This window comes from Bubalus kerabau, chromosome 23, assembly GCF_029407905.1.
Source record: "Bubalus kerabau isolate K-KA32 ecotype Philippines breed swamp buffalo chromosome 23, PCC_UOA_SB_1v2, whole genome shotgun sequence".
NCBI lineage: Eukaryota > Metazoa > Chordata > Mammalia > Artiodactyla > Bovidae > Bubalus > Bubalus kerabau.
Genome location: NC_073646.1, coordinates 27413929 through 27431769, shown reverse-complemented (window position 1 = coordinate 27431769; position 17841 = coordinate 27413929). Strand labels below are relative to the sequence as shown.

Genomic DNA, 17841 nt, shown 5'->3' with positions numbered 1-17841 from the left:
ATAATAACAATAACCCTTTGAAGTGGGTCTTTTTCTTTAAAAAATTATTTATTTACATTGAAGTACAGTTGATTTGTGTTTCAGATGTACGACGAAGTGATTCTTTTCTACTATAGGTCATTGCAAGATAAGTATAAGTACTATAAGTAGAGGCTTGTTGTTGATCTATTTTATAATAATAGGGTATATCTGTTCATCTCAAATTCCTATGCTATCTCTCATAACCTTTTCTCCTTTGGCAACCCTAAGTTTGCTTTCTATATCCGTGAGTCTGTTTCTGTTTTGTAAATAAGTTCATTTGTATCTTTTTTTTTCTTTTGGCCATCCGATTTTGGAATCTTAGTTCCCTGACCAGGAATTGAAGCCATGCCCTCTGCAGTGGAAATGCAGAGTCCTAACCACTGGACCACCAGGGAAGTGCCATCATTTGTATCATTTTTTTTAATGAAGCAGATCTTATCCTTCTTTTATTAATGATGGTCCAGAGAGACTTTAAGTAATTTGCCCAAGATAAGTGGCTGTGCTGGATGGACCTCAGCCAGTTCCTCTCTTTTCTGCTACCCCACCATCGGTGACCACACTTTCCTGGCCACAGGTGAGATCCTTTCCTTCTCTGTCCTCGGCTGAATCCCCATATGCCCGTCCACTGTTCTCATTCACTGCACTCTGAAAATTATACATTCCTTTATGTTTGCCCCTCATAAGGCTGTGAGTCTCTCCAGGTGGGACACTCCAGTTCCATTTTCCAAGTGACCTAATAAATGTTCTTGATCACATGAAGTTCAAGCTACTTTAGCCTGTGTGTCTGGTTAGTTGTGGCTAGTTGACCATTTTGCCTTCACTTACATAAAACGAGTGGACGTGAAAAAGTGATGATACTAGAGAAAACGTGCAGGATCTCACGACCTTGGTACAATAGGGACAAAGTTGAGACATACTAAGTACTGTGGATGCTAATGGGGCTTCCCCAGTGGCTCAGCGGTAAAGAATCAGCCTGCAATTCAGGAGACGCAGGAGACTCAGGTTCTATCCCTGGGTTGGAAAGATCCCCTGGGGGAGGGCATGGTAACCCACTCCAGTATTCTCGCCTAGGAAGTCTCACGGACAGAGGAGCCTGGCGGGCTACAGTCCATAGGGTCGCAGAGTCAGACATGATTGAAGCGACTGAGCATGTGAGCACGTGGATAAAATCAATGACTCTCAGCTGGATGTGCAGTGAGCAGTTGGCCCACACTGTGTTCAACTGGGAAGGAAAAGAACAAAATCAAGGCGTATGTACAGAATGCTGGAAACGTATGATTTAGGTGTGTAACTAAAACGTGAGGGGTAATTAGGAATCTTAGGATTTTCTCATTTCCACTGGATGGAGCCCCTCCTTAGAACATGAGACATTTGTTCTACTAGTGCACTCTTGATTCATACAGAAACATTTCCTTGGCACTCACCATGCACCAGGCCATGTTCTGGAGTGAACCCTAAGAGGTGAGTACGGTTATCACCCTTTTTTTAGGTGAGGAAACAGAAGCAGAGAGAAGTAAAATAACTTGCCTCAGGTGCTCACTTCAGCAGCACATGTACTAAAATTGTAGGAAAAAAGAGAAGATTAGCAAGGCCCCTGTGCAAGGATGCCAAGCAAATTTGTAAAGCATTCCATAATTTTATTATCAACTCTCTACAAATTCTTATCTTCAGAGAAGACAATGTTTAAACCTGCATCACAATCACCCTTGTTTACTTGGAGCTTCAGCATCAGTCTTTCCAACGAATATTCAGGGTTGATTTCCTTTAAGATTGACTAGTTTGGGCTCCTTGTTTACCGTGTGTTTTTTTTCTGGTCACCTCCCAGAGCTGACTCTCCCCACCCTTAACATCTTTTGTCTTTAGATGAGGCTGGCAGGGCTGCAGCCACTTTGGTGAGTTACTCAGTTTTTTCTGACTCTCTCCCATATATACGTGTTATTAAACTTTGATTTTCTCCTGTTTAAAAATAAATAAATGAGTAACTTGCCCCGGGCACACACCATCTGAGGAGTGGTGGCTGAATGCCAACACTGTACTCTTCACCGGCACCTCACAGTATCTCTGTCTTAATGCATTTGCAGAACACATCACGCATGAGCGCAGATGACTCTTTGAACCTCATGTGATGTGTCAAGGAAACCAAACATGCTCTTATTTTTAGCTGAATTCTTTCTGACACAAAGCAAGAAAGACGGCATTGTGGAATGACTCCCACACAGGTAGCAACTTATCCAGCATATATGAGCACTGGCTGATTTACAACTCAGATGGACAGGGATTTCATCCCTTTGAATACTATATTGTTATACGTTCTGGAGAGAGATTATTTTTGTGAAGAGGAGCAAAACAGATTAAAGGAAACAAAAAACTAAACAAAGGGAAAAATAAAAAGTTGCAGTGGATAAAGCAATTCAGTAAGAGAAAGCAAAAACAGGTTAAAAAAGTTACTGTGTAATTATATCTCAATAAAAGAAAATTAAAACCAGGTTCCCAAGTGACTTTAATTTGAGTTGTTCAAGCCAACTTACACAAAATTATTTTGCAGTCTTATGATGCATTCGACAAGATCTCCAGGATCTAAACTCAAGTTGAGCCAAGCTTTAAGATAAAGCTAACTGCAGATGAAAAAGATATGGCCTCCTAAACCATCTTTATCTTGAAGAGATCAAAAAGGAAGGCCATGTTTTGTGAAATTCTCAAGGGAGAGAATACACATTTACTCAGTACAGATCATGTGCCAGGTCTATTTCCAAAAGTTGATCTCATTATCTCCAATTTACAGAGGAAGAAACCAAGGATCAGTAGGTAATGAAAAGAGTGAAAACTGGAATCAGGCTTTAAACCCATGTCTCTTCATAATACAGCAGTCTGTCCACAAATTCTTGGTAAATTACTATAGGTTTCTGATTTCGAAAGTGATTAACTCATTTTGTAATATATACACATATTGAATCATGATGTTGTATACCTGAAACTAATATAATGTTATATGTCAATTGTATCTCAATTTTTAAAAATTATTAACATTGTACATTTACCTACCATTTAACTACTTTAGTTACTGCCCTAGAGGGTCCCAATTCTAGACTTCTAGCCTGATAATTTTCAACAAAATGCATTATTATATCAATAAACTCTACAGGAACCTTACCCTTTGACAGAAATAGATATCATTTTTTTTCAAGTTTTTTTTTTTACTACATTTCATAACAGGAAGCAACATTTTATATCGTGACCCACTACATATGCAGAGTGTTTAACTGCACTATTTCAAAAAACAATATAAGGACTTCCCTGGTGGTCCAGTGGTTAAGATTCCATGCTTTTACTGCAGGGGGTGCAGGTTTGATCCCTGGTTGGGGAAATAAGATTCCCCAAGCCGAGTGGCCAAAAAAGCTCCCACAAAGCCCACAGTATTTAACTTTGTTACATGCTCTCTGCTCTCTTCATTTCTTTTCTATTCCATTTTTAAAATATGCTGGTCCTGAGCTGTTAAATTGATTTCATAGCCCACCAGTGTCTTAAGATCTACAGTTTGAGAAACACTGTACTTTAGGATTTGGGTTGATCTGGAGGTTTTTTTCTCATTTGGTAAATGCAGAAATATAGGCTCTCCAGAATGAAGTGAGTTCTTTAAATGTACACAACTAAGAAGCATTGAATGGAGGACCTCAACACGGAATTCTGCCTTTACACCCAGTATTCTTCTGAATACAGAATTTTTCCAGAGGAATTGTAAATGAGAATCTGAAGGACACCCACATGCCCTCCCTACAAGAAGAAAGGCTTAGCTACGTGAAGAAATGGGGGCGGGGGGGTACACTTCCTAGGATTCTCGCTGCAGCTGAGGCATTTGACAGTCCTTTCTGGAGGACACCTGCTCTGGACCAGGTAAGATGCAGGAGCTGGGATTCAGAGGTGGATTCATAGTCCCTGCTGTGGGAGGGGCTCCCGTTTCAGTAGAGGAGTCCACAAAAAGATAAATTACAGTGCAGGCGAATTAGAACCATATTAGTGATGGAGGAAATTAAAAGAAATTAAATGACAGTTGCTCCTTGGAAGAAAAACTATGACAAACTTAGCATATTAAAAAGTAGAGAGGTCACTTTGTTGACAAAAGTCCGTATAGTCAAAGCTATGGTTTTTCCATGTACGGATGTCAGAGTTGGACCATAAAGAAGACTGAGAGCTGAAGAATTGATGCTTTCGAATTGTGGTGCTGGAGAAGGCTCTTGAGAGTCCCTTGGACTGCAAGGAGATCCAACCAGTTCATCCTAAAGGGGATCAGTCCTGAATATTCATTGGAAGGACTGATGCTGAAGATGAAGCTCCAATACTTTGACTACCTGATGTGAAGAGCCAACTCATTGGAAAAGACCTTGATGCTGGGAAAGATTGAAGGCAGGAGGAGAAGGGGACAACAGAGGATGAGCTGTTTGGCATCACTGATTTAGTGGACATGAGTTTAAGGAAACTCAGGGAGATGGTGAAGGACAGAGAAGCCTGGCGTGCTGCAGTCCATGGGGTTGCAGAGTCAGACATGACTGAGCGACTGAACAATAACAAGTGATGGAGGAAGCACAGCTGGAGGTCAGAGAAAGGAGCTTGATTTCAGTTCAGAGCCTGGGAGAAGGGAGCTGAGGAGATAAGCTGTGGTGGAGGGCGCACGGAGTGGCTGCGGTGGTGGTGGTGGTGGTGATACGGCAGACTGTCCTAAGGGTAGAAGGTACCGGGTGGGCAGAAAGAGGAGAGTATGTTAAGTAGCTGGAGCAACATGAGCCAACTGTAGGCCACTAAGGGGCAACGTGTGGGGCATGAAGAACAGTGGGGTAGGGGGTAGAAGCCCCTTTTGCAACTTAGCAAAGTCATCTTTGCCCACTAGACATTTTTTAATATTAAAAAAGTTTATTTAGTTAGTTTATTTAGTTGCAGCATGTAAGATCTTCAATCTTCAATGAGACATGAGAGATCTTTAGTTGCAACATGCAAACTCTCAGTTGCAGCCTGTAGGAACTAGTTCCCTGATCAGGGTTCAAACCCAGGCTCCCTGCATTGAGAGTTCAGAGTCTTAGCCACTGGAACACCAGGGAAGTCCTGCAAGGAATGCTTTTGAAAGGCAAAACCCTTCAGTGGCTCCCCTCACTCTCGGAAGGATTCCAAACCTCTGACCACATCTCCCTCACCCTGAATCCTCTGCCCACTGGCTACTGCCCAGAACTTGCCTCCCACCTGCTTCCCTCACTTACCACCAGCCACCCTGCCCTCCCCATCCCACGTGCTTCCTACTCAGGGCTCTGGTATTCATTGTTCCCTCTGCCTGGTCCACTCTTCACACAAATAGCTGTATTTCTCTTCATGACTTCAATCAGGTCTCTTGGCAAATGTTACAGACCAGAGAACCTGGAGAAGCAGCCTCCCTATCCCTCTTCATGTTCTCGCTCTGATTTGACGGTTTCTTCATAGCACACCTCCTACAGTGATGTTGTTGTTCATTTGACAACACCCACCCACCCCCGCTGGAAGGATCCCTGGGTCGGGAAGATCCCCTGGAGGAGGGCATGGCAACCCACTCCAGTATTCTTGCTTGGAGAATCCCACAGACAGAGGAGCCTGGTGGTCTACGGTCCATAGGGTCCCAAAGAGTCAGATATGACTGAATCAACTTAGCACTCATGCACACGCCCACTGGAGTGAAAGCTGTTAGGGGTGGGATTTGAATCTCTTCCTCCTTGCTATCTGTTCAACAGCTGGGGTGGTGCCTCCAACCGATAGATGCTCCATAAACATATGTTGAGTGAGTTGCTTTGCTAAGGGGGCGAAGGAGACGGTGAGAGAGTGTAAGTTGCCTGGGAGAGCAGAAGCTTGGGAAGGCTTTGGACTTTCCTGGTCTATAGGACCAGGGCAGGTGTGCCTTTCACTGCTCATAGACCAGGACAGATAGGTCCCCAGCTGGCACATGGGTTAAATGTGAAAGAGTTCAAAGGGGAGCTAATGAGGTAGAAGCAGAGGGGGGCCTGGTGTCCCATGGCCTCCGCCTCTTCCTTCTGGCTCCTGAGGTGCAGCATCAGAGCAAGCTCTAGAGTTACCTGCATCAGCTACACAGCGGCCTTCCTTGTCTCCAGGAGGACAGAGGATGAACTCTGAGACCCCTCCCACTGGAGGAAGGGCATCTCCGTCACGCTGGAGAGGGCGCTAAGGAACTGTTGCCCAGAACCCAGGGACCAGTCTGCAGGCAGAGCCCTGAATCACAGCATTGTTGGGGTGGGTGCATGAAAATGAACCTATGACCAATGTAAGAGATTATTCTGAGGGTCCCAGAGGAGTTTTCCCAAGGTGTTCCGCTCAGATCTCTCTGAGCTGCCATCTTTGATTTCCAGTATTTTTTTCACAGACTGTGTGATGTGCCCCTATTAAAGAAGAAAGAGATGGGTGATAGTGAGGGGTGAGGGCAGAGTTAGAGAGAGAGTTGGGGAGAGACAAAGAGACAAGGAAGGAAGAGAAGAACAGAAGGAAAAAGTCACCGAGAGAGGGAACATAAAGAGAAAACCTTGGGATAGGAGATGTCAGGGGAAGATCAAGACATTAAAGGAAGGAGAGAGAATCGGGAGAGAAAGGCAAGTGCAAGGAAGCTGCACTTGCTGGGACAGAAGCTGGGACTTCCCTGGTAGTCCAGTGGCTAAGCCTCTGGCACTCCCAATGCAGGGGACCTGGGTTCAATCCCTGGTCAGGGAAAGATCCCACATGCCACAACTAAGACCTAGAACAACCAAATAAACAATAAATATTGAAAGAAAGACAAAAGCCATAAGAGGACAAAATGGCTGGAATGAAATAAAAGTGGTCACCAGGATGTGCTTGTTTTGGACACGCAGAAGGCTGGAGAAGGGAGATCACACAGCTCATCCTTGACTGCCCTCCTAGATCTCGGAATCTCCTCACCAGGAGCCCCGCCCTACTTCCGGCTCCCCAGGGTGGGGCTCCTTTGTTTCCTGGGATGGGTCCTCAGCACCAGATGGTGAGCCTGTCCTCTGAATGCTGGGCTCCTGGTTATTAATAACCGAGGCTAATGGTTCCAGTCCCTCCCTGGCCTCTGTCCTTCTGACCTGTTACCTCAGTGGGTGAGAGGGCCAGTCCTGGAGGGGTCCCAGAAGAGAAGGGCTGACAGAAGAAATCGATGACACCGATCGTGGGAAGTTTCAGACCCACAGGAGGGAGTCATTGCCCTGTGTGGGCTACAGTGCCAGGCAGATTCAGCTATGATGCCAGAAGTCCTGAGGGCCCAGCACGGCCCCCAGGGGAGGTCCTGTCTGCTTTTCTTCCTCAGCTTCCCATTTGCCCACTAAACTGACTATCTGTTCCGGGGAGGGGGATCTGCAGGTGTTGCCTCAAGTCACTCTTCTTAGAGAGAAAAAGTTTGTGAAGAGGCTGACAGATTGAGGATGGATGGTTGGAAGAAATAGAGTACAACAAAATATTAACCATGAGAGGATTTCCCTGGTGGCTTAGTGGTAAAGAATCCACTTGCCAGTGCAGAAGACATGGGTTCGATCCCTGATCCGGGAAGATCTTGCGTCGCAGAGCAGGTACGCCCGTGCGTTGTCACCTCTACTGAATCTGTGTTCTAGAGCCTACGAGCCACAACTACTGAGCCCTCCTGCAGCAACTACTGAAGCTCTCGCCCCCTAGAGCCTGTGCTCTGCAACAAGAAGCCACTGCAGTGAGAAGCCTGCGCACTGCAACGAAAAATAGCCCCTGCTCCTCACAACCAGAGAAAAGCCGGTGCAGCAACGAAGACCCGGCACAGCCAAACATAAACACATAAAATTATTTTTTAATGAAGTAGAGCTTTGTTTCATCTGACTCAATTTAATAAAAAAATTAACCATGACAGAATCTACATGGTGAGCATATGGATGTTCACTGTATATTCTTTCAACTTTTCTATACTTTGAATTTTTTCATATAAAATATGAGAGGAGAGAAAAAAATTGCCCAGCAAATAGTATAAGGTGTTGGGAGTGTGATCCCTTTCCAAGAGACTCTATATTTCAAATGCCTGGAGAGGGCAATGTTTATCCTGAGAGAGGGCAGATTGCAGGTAAGGCCACCAGCAGAAATCAAACAGGGGAGGGAGAACCCTGGATAGCACCAGGTAATGAGTAGTGCTGCCCGCCCACAGCTGCTGGCCTTTCGGTTGGTGATCTTTTCCCAAGTTTATTCTGCCTCTCCTGAGATCTAGGCCTTGGCCCAGAGTTGGCCCCACCTTGCCACTTGTAACCCTTGGGGTAGGATAAGTTCCAGATCCTGCCTGACAACTGATCCTAGGAGTCTGGTCGTGTTTGCTCAGGAGGTGAGGTTCACACGATAAACAGCAGGGGGAGGGCTTGGACTTGGTATAAAAGATCTAGAAGTTTCTAGGGGGGCTATTCTGCACTTGAAACTGCCAGGTAAGGGGTGACAGAGGTGTGGGCTAAGGGGTGACAGGGATTACTGGATCTGAGTTAGGGGGAAATTCAAGCTCAGATGAAGAAGAGACTTCCTAGACTGAGCAGCAGGAGAGACATGGGTGTCAACTACCCGGGGCATCTGAATCGGAGCTAGTCTTAGGTGTAAAGATGTCTGGATCTCAACTGTAGGGCTGGAGACACCGGGGATACATACACCCATGGCCAGATTTGTGTTAGCGGAGAAACAGGTATGACAAATAGACCAGGCACCTGGGATCTAATATTTTGAGCTGATTCCAGCTCCTTCTCAAACTTCTTGGGCTATCCCATCTCCACCAGAACTGCTTGGATGGTGATGCTGGCTGTCTCTTCTATTATCGCGTTCACTCTCCAAGTGACAGATAAATGCTCCTTTCTTTCCAATTTCAGAAAAGGACCAACCTAGGAATTTATACTATGCCCCAGATGCCCCACAAGCTGGGCCAATCTACCCTAGCCCGACTTCCTTTAGGCTTTTCTCAGACTCCTGGTTTGATGAACTCAACCATCTCTATAATTTGGAGATGTCCTCCACTTTTTTTTTTTTTTTTTTTTGGCTTTGCCATTTGGCTTGTAGGTCTTAGTTCCCCAACCAGGGATGGAACCTGTTCTCCCTGCAGTGGAAGTGTGGAGTCCTAACCACTGGACCACCAGGGAAGTCCCTCACTTCTTTACAAAATTCCTTTCCTGCTTTGTGCTAGGAGGGAACAGGGGTGGACACAGCTTAATCCAGATAGAAAGTCAGGATTGATCTGGCTTGGGAGGGAAGAGGAGGGTTGGTTGTAGCCAGACAGGGGAGAGGGAGAGGGATTAAGGACACATAAGATAGTATCTGTGATGAACAGGACTAGGGACTATGGGCAGTTATTTCAAAGCCCAGGACTGAGTGGATGAGGTCTGCATTGAAGGACCAAGAACCCCAAGACTCAGCTGGAGGTCAGGGGCACCTGGGTAAATGGCCTCCGAGGGGATAAGGGCAACTATTCATTTCCTTTCTTCTCACTCCAGCCCCAGGATGTTGACTACTGCTCTTCTCACCCTACTTTGTGCCTCAGCCTCTGCCACAGAGAGTAAGTGAGAAGCCTGAAGCCCAGGACTAGATCAGGGGAAGACAGCCGCCTGCACTGCGGCAACCAAGGCTTTCAGAGGCTGACCTGGGGTGGTGGGAACCGAGTTGTGGGAGGAAGAGCGGTGATGGGCAGAAACTGAGCTCTCAGGGGATTTCTCCCCCCAACTCCTTCTTTCCCTCCAGTTCAGCCCAGGGACTCCTCCTACAGTGGAGAATATGGAGGCGGGGGAGGAGAGCGATTCTCCCAGTCTGGAAACTAGCTGGATGGCCCCATCACCGCCATTCGCCTCCGAGTCAGCAATTACTACATCGTAGGGTAAGCGTCTTTGAGATTCTGTGCTTTGGCGACCTTCTAGGATCTTACTAAATTAGGAAGGTCTCAGTCACTTTGGGTCACATCAGCAAGTCACAGGGATAGCACGATACAGAAAAGTTATTAGATGACTTGGATTTGAGACCTGTGCTGCCAAAACCCCAAAGACTCCCACATGTATGATCTTGAGTAAATGATATATCCTAAGCTCTGAGGGACCTGGGCATTGTCTAGTTTACCCCTACCCAAGGTTTAAATCCCACCTGGCATCCTCCTTCTCTAGCTTGATGCCTCTCCCCAAATGTGTGTCCTTCTGACACTGGAGCCTGGCACAGCACAAACAAGTCTCTCCCCTCATGGGGGCCTTTCAGATGTTTGGGAAAAAAAAAAAAAAACAACCCTTTTCTTCTTTCAAGTAGGGGGTGGGGGCCCAATGGGAATGTAGACTCCAAAGGCAAGCTCTGATTTTTACTGTCTGGGTGATTCCAGGCAAGCTGTTTTCCCTCTGTGAGCCTGTTCATCAGCAAGATGAGGAGCTGAAGTTCCGTGTATGCCCTTCCAGGGCTCATCCAACCCTCACACTCTTCGGGGCTGTCACCTCGGTCACTAGTCTGAAGGTCTCAGCCTGTAGGCCAACAGCTCCTGTATTCTGATCACCTTACTCAGTGTCTCCCTTTCTTCCCTCCTCACTCCACCCCTAGTCTCCAGGTGTGCTACGGCACAGTGTGGAGCGACTATGTGGGTGGCACCTCGGGAGACCTGGATGAGATCTTTCTCTACCCTGGGGAATCCATTGTCCAGGTGTCGGGAAAGTACAAGACCTACCTGAGAAAGCTGGTCTTTGTGACGGACAAATTCCGCTTCCTGTCTTTCGGGAAAGACACAGGCACGAGTTTCAATGCTGTCCCTCTGTACCCCAACACTGTGCTACGATTCATCAGTGGCCGAGCTGGCTCCCTTATTGATGCCATCGGCTTCCGCTGGGACCTCTACCCCTCTGATTACGAGAGCTGCTGAGTTGCACTGCAACCCTACAATGGGGCCTGGGAACCCACTCACCACTAACCACCATCCAATTAAAAAAACCACCATGTCTCAATTAAAAAAAAACCCAACAAACAATAAAAGGGCATGACTACAGCTAGTGGGATGCACCTCTTGAATCTGGGTAGGAATGTGCGAATCTCATTTCTGGCTACTTGTTGTGTGTTAGTCTGGGGAAGAGTGGGAGGATGAGGGAGAGAGGTGAAAGAATCCTGAGCTTTTCTTCATAATTTATCAAGAGGAGATAAGGTCTTCCCTAGTGGTCCAGTGGTTAAGAGTCTGCCTGCCAATGCAACAGACACTGGTTCGATGCCTGGTCTGGGAAGATTCCACATGTCGAGGAAAAACTAAACCCATTCACCACAACCACTGAAGCCCACAAGCCCATGCACCGCAACAGGAGAGTAGCCAGGGCTCGCCACAACTAGAGAAAGTCAGAGTGCAGCAACAAAGCACAGCCCCAAATAACTAAATTTTACAAAAGTATTTTCAGTTGAGATAACTTTTAGAAATATAGAAGAGATAAGATTCTGGCCTGAACTGATTCTTTTTTTTCAAGTGTTTACCCAAACTGGAGGCTGAAGGTAAGGCCAAAGTCGTGGCTTATCGCCAAAACTCCAGATGTTTCACTCTCCAACCCTTTCCTCCTTTGTCTTTTTGAGACAGTGCCTCCCCACCGACAGGCTGTCACCTCACTCTCCTGACCTCAACCCACCCACCGTTTGTGGGTGCCTGGTTCATCATCCTTCGTTCTTTCCTAGAACCCACCCAACTCCCAAAGTTTAGCCCGAGTGCCTGCCAAGGACTCTGGCTATTTACCCCATCCTAGTTCCTGCCTTTACACGTAAGTCCTGGGGTCCATGCTCAGCTCTTTCAGACCTCAGTTCTTTCCTCCAAAAGTCACCACCTCAACAACTTCTACTCTGCCAACTGTTGTTGCTGTCTAGTCACTCAGTTGTATCCAACTCTTTATGACCCCATGGACTGTAGTTTGCCAGGCTTCTCTGTTCATGGGATTTCCCAGACAAGAATACTGGTGTGGGTTGCCATTTCCTTCTCCAGAGGATCTTCCCAACCCAGGGATCAAATCTGCATCTCCTGCATTGGCAGGTGGATTCTTCACCACTGAGCCACCAGGGAAGCCCACGCTGCCAATCTTGCCCTCAAAACAAAAGGGTATTCCAGGAGGTGGGGTTGGGGTGGAGATTTTCCATCATGTTTCTGTGAACTGAACGGGCTGCTTAGAGTTCGGGAGAAGCATTGGGGGACTGGATATATTCAGCAAGGATTTAAGGATATATAGTTGCTTTGGAAATTCTAGTTCTCGGTCCCAAATTTTTAACTGTTTTTTGTTTGTTTATTTGTGCTCGTGATGGTGATTACTCATTGCTCCCAATAGGTTTATTCACATCCCAGGGAATTTTGGTCACTTTTCCCAATTGGACAAAAATAAGTCATGTATATGTAATTTTATAAAGAAATATTAGCATGATACAAACTCATGACTAGTCTATTTTTTTATAAAAATGCCTTTATTTCTCTCAAGTCCATGGAATGGAATATTATGCAACTATATTTTTATTGATATATAAATCACATAAGATAAAATTCACCCCACTTTTTGACTGCGCCCCTGTGTGATGTGGGATGATTGGCATGGTTGCCCAACGTGGATTGGAGCCCACACCCCCTGCATTGGAAGCACGAAGTCTTAATCACTGGCTGGCCAGGGAAGACATAAAATTCACCTTTTAAAAAAAAAATTTATTTATTTTTTGGTTGGGTCTTCCTTATTCTTCACGGACTTCTCATTGTGGTAGCTTTTCTTGTTACAGAGCCCTGGCTCTAGAGTGCATGGACTTCAGTAGTTGTGGTATGTGGGCTTAGTTGCCCCATGGCATGTGAAATCCTCCTTGAGCAGGGATCGAACCATGTCCCCTGAATTGGCAGGTGGATTCTTAGCCAGGGCACCACCAGGGAAGTCCAAAATTCCCCCTTTTAAAGTATGCCATTCAGAGGTATTTAGTGTATTCACAGATTGTGGAACCATCATCACTCTCTAATCCCAGAATAGTTTCACCACCTCAAAAAGAAACCCCGTCCCCATGAAGCAGTCACTCTCCATTCTCCTCTCCCCCAGCCCCTAGTAACCCTCATCTCTTTTCTGTCTCTATAGGTTTGCTTATTCCAGACATTCCACACATCAAATTATACAACAACTTGGCCTTTTATGTCTAGCTTCTGCCATTTAACATAGTATTTTCAAGTTTCACCCATGTTAGAGCATATATCAATACTTTAGTCCTTCTTATGGCTGAATCTGACAGCCTTTTGACAGATCAGATATTTGGTCGACTTTAGGAAAGCTTCTGTTTTTTTTCACCCAGTTAGGGGACTGGCACCAAAGGGGCAGCCATGGCAGAAGGGAATTAAGGGGAGGGACTCCTGGCTTTTATCTAGTCCTTACTAGGTTTTGGCAGGAGATTATGATTAAGGAAAATGTCCCCTTACTTAAAAACTTGAGTTTTAAGAGTGCTGAATTAAGCTAATCACACATTTACCAAATAGTCTCTGCTAAAGGGTAGAAATACAAACAGTACTGAAGATCTGGTTCTTTTCCTCTAGTTAAACAGTTGGTTTGGTGGCATAACAAAGGTGTTTTTCATAATATGCTAAGAGAGCCAAAAGGAGGGTTAACTTTCTCTGGGAGGTCAGGGAAGTCTGTGTGTGTGTGTCTGTGGAGGAACAGTACTAAGTCTAGCTTATGTAGAAATATGAAGATATTTCTCTCAAGTCCATGGAATGGAATATTATGCAACAATACTTTTATTGATATATAAATCACATAAGATAAAATTCACCCCGCTTTTTGACTACGCCCCCATGTCATGTGGGATGATTGGCATGATTCAATACAGGCAAAATGGTTCAAGTGTTTCAGTACAGGCAAAATGTTTCAGTGGTTCAGTACAGGCAAAATGCAAAGCACAATTGGGCAAAAGATGAAGCCTCACAGAAAGGCAGGGACCATGAACATAATACTGAACTATTTAAACTTTATGGGTTATGGGATGGCACCAAATCAAATTTTGCCCATTGGATTGATAAGCTGTACATCATTTTTCTGGTGTAAACTCAGGAAATGGACTAAAGATAAAGCAGGATGAGATAAAACAGTTAAAAGACTAGTTCTAGATCAGAAATGATAATGTCTGTACAAAGGCAATAACATAAGAAAGAGAGGAAAGGGAAGAATTTGAGAGATTTGCGGGGGAAGATAGGCTCAGAAGAATTGATAAGTAAATGCAAGAGGGTGAGTGAAAGAGAATTTAGAACTACCACATCAGTCGCTTGGGCAACTGGGAAGAAGGATATTCTCTGAGATGGGGAATACAAAAAAAACCTAAATGTTTATTTTATTTGGCTGTGTCAGCTCTTAGTTGTAGTATGTAAGATCTTCGATCTTTGTTGAGGCATGCAGGATCTTTATTTGCAGCATTCAAACTCTTAGCTGTGGCATGTAGGATCTAGTTCCCCAACAAGGGATTGAACCTGGGCCCCCTGCAGTGGGAGCACAGAGCCTTAGCCACTGGACCACCGGGAAGACCCTGGTGTCAGCTCTTATATCCAACTTTGCTCTTCTTTGCTACTTAAGGATCTAGTTTGGAAAGTTTTTTTTTTTTTAATTATTGTTCCTCTTGGAGTATCAGGTGTTTAACAATTGGAATTGCCACCAGGCAGACGCAGATCCCTAGGAAGTAGATCCAACCATCATTCCCTTTCAAGAGCTAAGGAAATTAAGGCACAAAGAGGTTAAATATCTTGACCCCAGGTTCCTGGCAACAAAGCCCTGTACCTAAGCTATTTTTTTTTTTTATCTTAGAAGTCCTGACTCCCTGAGCTACGCTCTTTTCACTGTTTCTGGCAGGTATCTTACCATATATCTGGGGACTGACAACAGATGTGAAAACCTGAATGAAAGTGTTAGTTGCTCAGTCGTGTCTGACTCTTTGTGACCCCCATGGACTGTAGCCCTTCAGGTTCCTCTGTCCATGAAATTCTCCAAGCAAGAATACTGGAATGGGTAGTCATTCTCTTCTCCAGGAGATCTTTGGGATCTTCCCAACCCAGGGATCAACCCAAGTCTCCTGCATTGCAGGCAGATTCTTTACTGTCTGCACCACTAGGGAAGCCCAAATAGTCCTCTGTAAAGTGCAGGGAAGACCAGAATGCCAATCGTCTAATGGTTCTTGAGATTCCTGAGACACTGTTAGGGGTCTGCAAGGTCAAACCTATTTTCATTAAAAAGCTGAGATACCATTTGACTTTTTACTTAAATTCTTTCTTGAGTATATTGCTGAGTTTTCAAGAGGTTATATGATGTGTGATATTACAACAGACAGACTACAGAAACACATGTAAGAATCCTGCTATTTCATCTTAAATCAGACATTGTGCGTGCAAGCTCTGTTGTGTCCAACTGTTTGCAACCCCATAGACTGTAACTGACCAGAATCCTCTGTCCATGGGGTTTTCTAGGCAAGAATACTGGAGAAGGTTGCCATTTCCTACTCCAGGGGATCCTTCCCACCCAGAGATAGAACTAGAGGCTCCTGAGTCTTCTGCATTGGCAGGTGGATTCTTTATCACTGGATTACCTGGGAAGTTCAAACCAGACATTAGGTTTATAAAAAGGTAAAACAATGTCACTCTTCTTTTTTGCTTTGGAAAATAGTCATTTTAAAAACTAAAATGTTATCTATGTTATATGTAAAAAGTTTATTATTGCAACTTTGGGCAATTTTTAAATGGAGATATAATTCATATAACATAAAATTTATCATTTCTAAGTGTACATTTCGGAGAGGGCAATGGCAGCCCACTCCAGTACTCTTGCCTGGCAAATCCCATGGACTGAGGAGCCTGGTAGGCTGCAGTCCATTGGGTCACTAAGAGTCGGACACGACTGAGTGACTTCACTTTTACTTTTTACTTTCATGCATTGGAGAAGGAAATGGCAACCCACTCCAGTGTTCTTGCCTGGAGAATCCCAGGGACAGCGGAGCCTGGTGGGCTGCCGTCTATGGGGTTGCACAGAGTTGGACACAACTGAAGCGACTTAGCAAGTGTACATTTTGGTGGTTTTTAGTACATTCACTGTGTTGTGCAACTATCACCACCGTCTAATTTCAGAACATTTCCATCACCCCTGAAAGAAATTTCAATCTATTAGCAACAGTTCCAGTTCATCAATTCCTTACCATCCCCTGCCAATCACTAATCAACTTTCTGTCTCTATGGATTTGTTTCTGTAATTTTTTAAAGTGCATTAATACATGTTTCAAATTTGTATTCATTTCTAACCCAGTAAATATGGATAGATCAGTTCAGTTCAGTTGCTCAGTCGTGTCTGACTCTTTGCGACCCCATGAATTGCAGCACGCCAGGCCTCCCTGTCCATCACCAACTCCCAGAGTTCACTCAGACTCATGTCCATGGAGTCAGTGATGCCATCCAGCCATCTCATCCTCTGTCGTCCCCTCCTCCTCCTGCCCCCAATCCCTCCCAGCATCAGAGTCTTTTCCAATGAGTCAACTCTTTGCATGAGGTGGCCAAAGTACTGGAGTTTCAGCTTTAGCATCATTCCTTCCAAAGAAATCCCAGGGTTGATCTTCTTCAGAATGGACTGGTTGGATCTCCTTGCAGTCCAAGGGACTCTCAAGAGTCTTCTCCAACACCACAGTTCAAAAGCATCAATTCTTTGGTGCTCAGCCTTCTTCACAGTCCAACTCTCACATCCATACATGACCACAGGAAAAACCATAGCCTTGACTAGACGGACCTTTGTTGGCAAAGTAGTCTTTGCTTTTGAAAACACTATCTAGGTTGGTCATAACTTTCCTTCCAAGGAGTAAGTGTCTTTTAATTTCATGGCTGCAATCACCATCTGCAGTGATTTTGGAGCCCCAGAAAATAAAGTCTGACACTATTTCCACTGTTTCCCCATCTATTTCCCATGAAGTGGTGGGACCAGATGCCATGATCTTCATTTTCTGAATGTTGAGCTTTAAGCCAAGTTTTTCACTCTCCACTTTCACTTTCATCAAGAGGCTTTTAGTTCCTCTTCACTTTCTGCCATAAGGGTGGTGTTATATGTATATCTGAGGTTATTGATATTTCTCCCCCATATAAACAGAAGATCCATATAAACAGAAGATCTTTGGAGCCTTGATTTTTAAGAATTCAAAGGCATTCCAAGGCCAAAAAAAATTGAGAATCACTGGTGTTGTATTTGTTTTCTGATATGTTGGACATAATGTCTAAACCACGGCCCTACCAGAAGCTCAAAGATGGTTAAGCTTCCACAAGGGCTAGGGAACTATTTAACAGACTAGATTCACAGCACATGGGAGCAAGGGTGAAGCTGACCAAGATTTAAGTCACTAAGAGACGGACCATGCCTGAGACAGACCAGGGACATGCTGAGTGACAAAATAAAGAACATCCGAATTGGTCTCCTCGGCTCAGACATAAGACATAGGAGGACATAGGTCACCTGGCCTCTACACCTCAGAGTGGCTTTGGGCTCAGCAAGAAGTGAGTGCAACGTGATTTATCCACAATCTAGCCAGCGTGGTCCTGACCTAAATCAGTGACTAGACCACTGACTGGCTCTGACAGCAAAGTGCCCAAATAAACAAAACGATTCCCGCCCCACAAAGGCGAGAAACAACTTCTGAGGCAAGAACCTGTAAAGCTGGAGATCACTGCCAGTCGTTTAGAATAATCCCCTTTCCGTGCAACATTTTTATTCCTGTAACGTGCTCTTATTCTGCCACTAAAATAGCGAAAGTTATATTCAGTTCAGAGAAATTTTTCGATAAATCAATTAAATGCCTTCGATCACC

The 17841-nt window shown here is 44.9% G+C and overlaps 1 protein-coding gene and 2 non-coding genes across 3 annotated transcripts; 2 read left to right on the top strand and 1 right to left on the bottom strand.

The window, feature by feature from the left end:
* Positions 1-343: 343 nt before the first annotated feature.
* On the bottom strand, positions 344-416 carry TRNAG-UCC (transfer RNA glycine (anticodon UCC)). The gene has a single exon. It is a non-coding gene; the product is annotated as a tRNA-Gly (tRNA).
* Positions 417-1553: 1137 nt separating this feature from the next.
* LOC129638260 (U6 spliceosomal RNA) lies at positions 1554-1660 on the top strand. Its single transcript, XR_008707767.1, has one exon. It is a non-coding gene; the product is annotated as a U6 spliceosomal RNA (small nuclear RNA).
* A 7862-nt stretch (positions 1661-9522) lies between these two features.
* On the top strand, positions 9523-10952 carry ZG16 (zymogen granule protein 16). The gene is given in 3 exon segments (XM_055562305.1): positions 9523-9577; positions 9760-9892; positions 10591-10952. Coding segments are annotated over 3 exon segments (504 nt in total). The 3' UTR covers positions 10907-10952.
* Positions 10953-17841: the final 6889 nt, after the last annotated feature.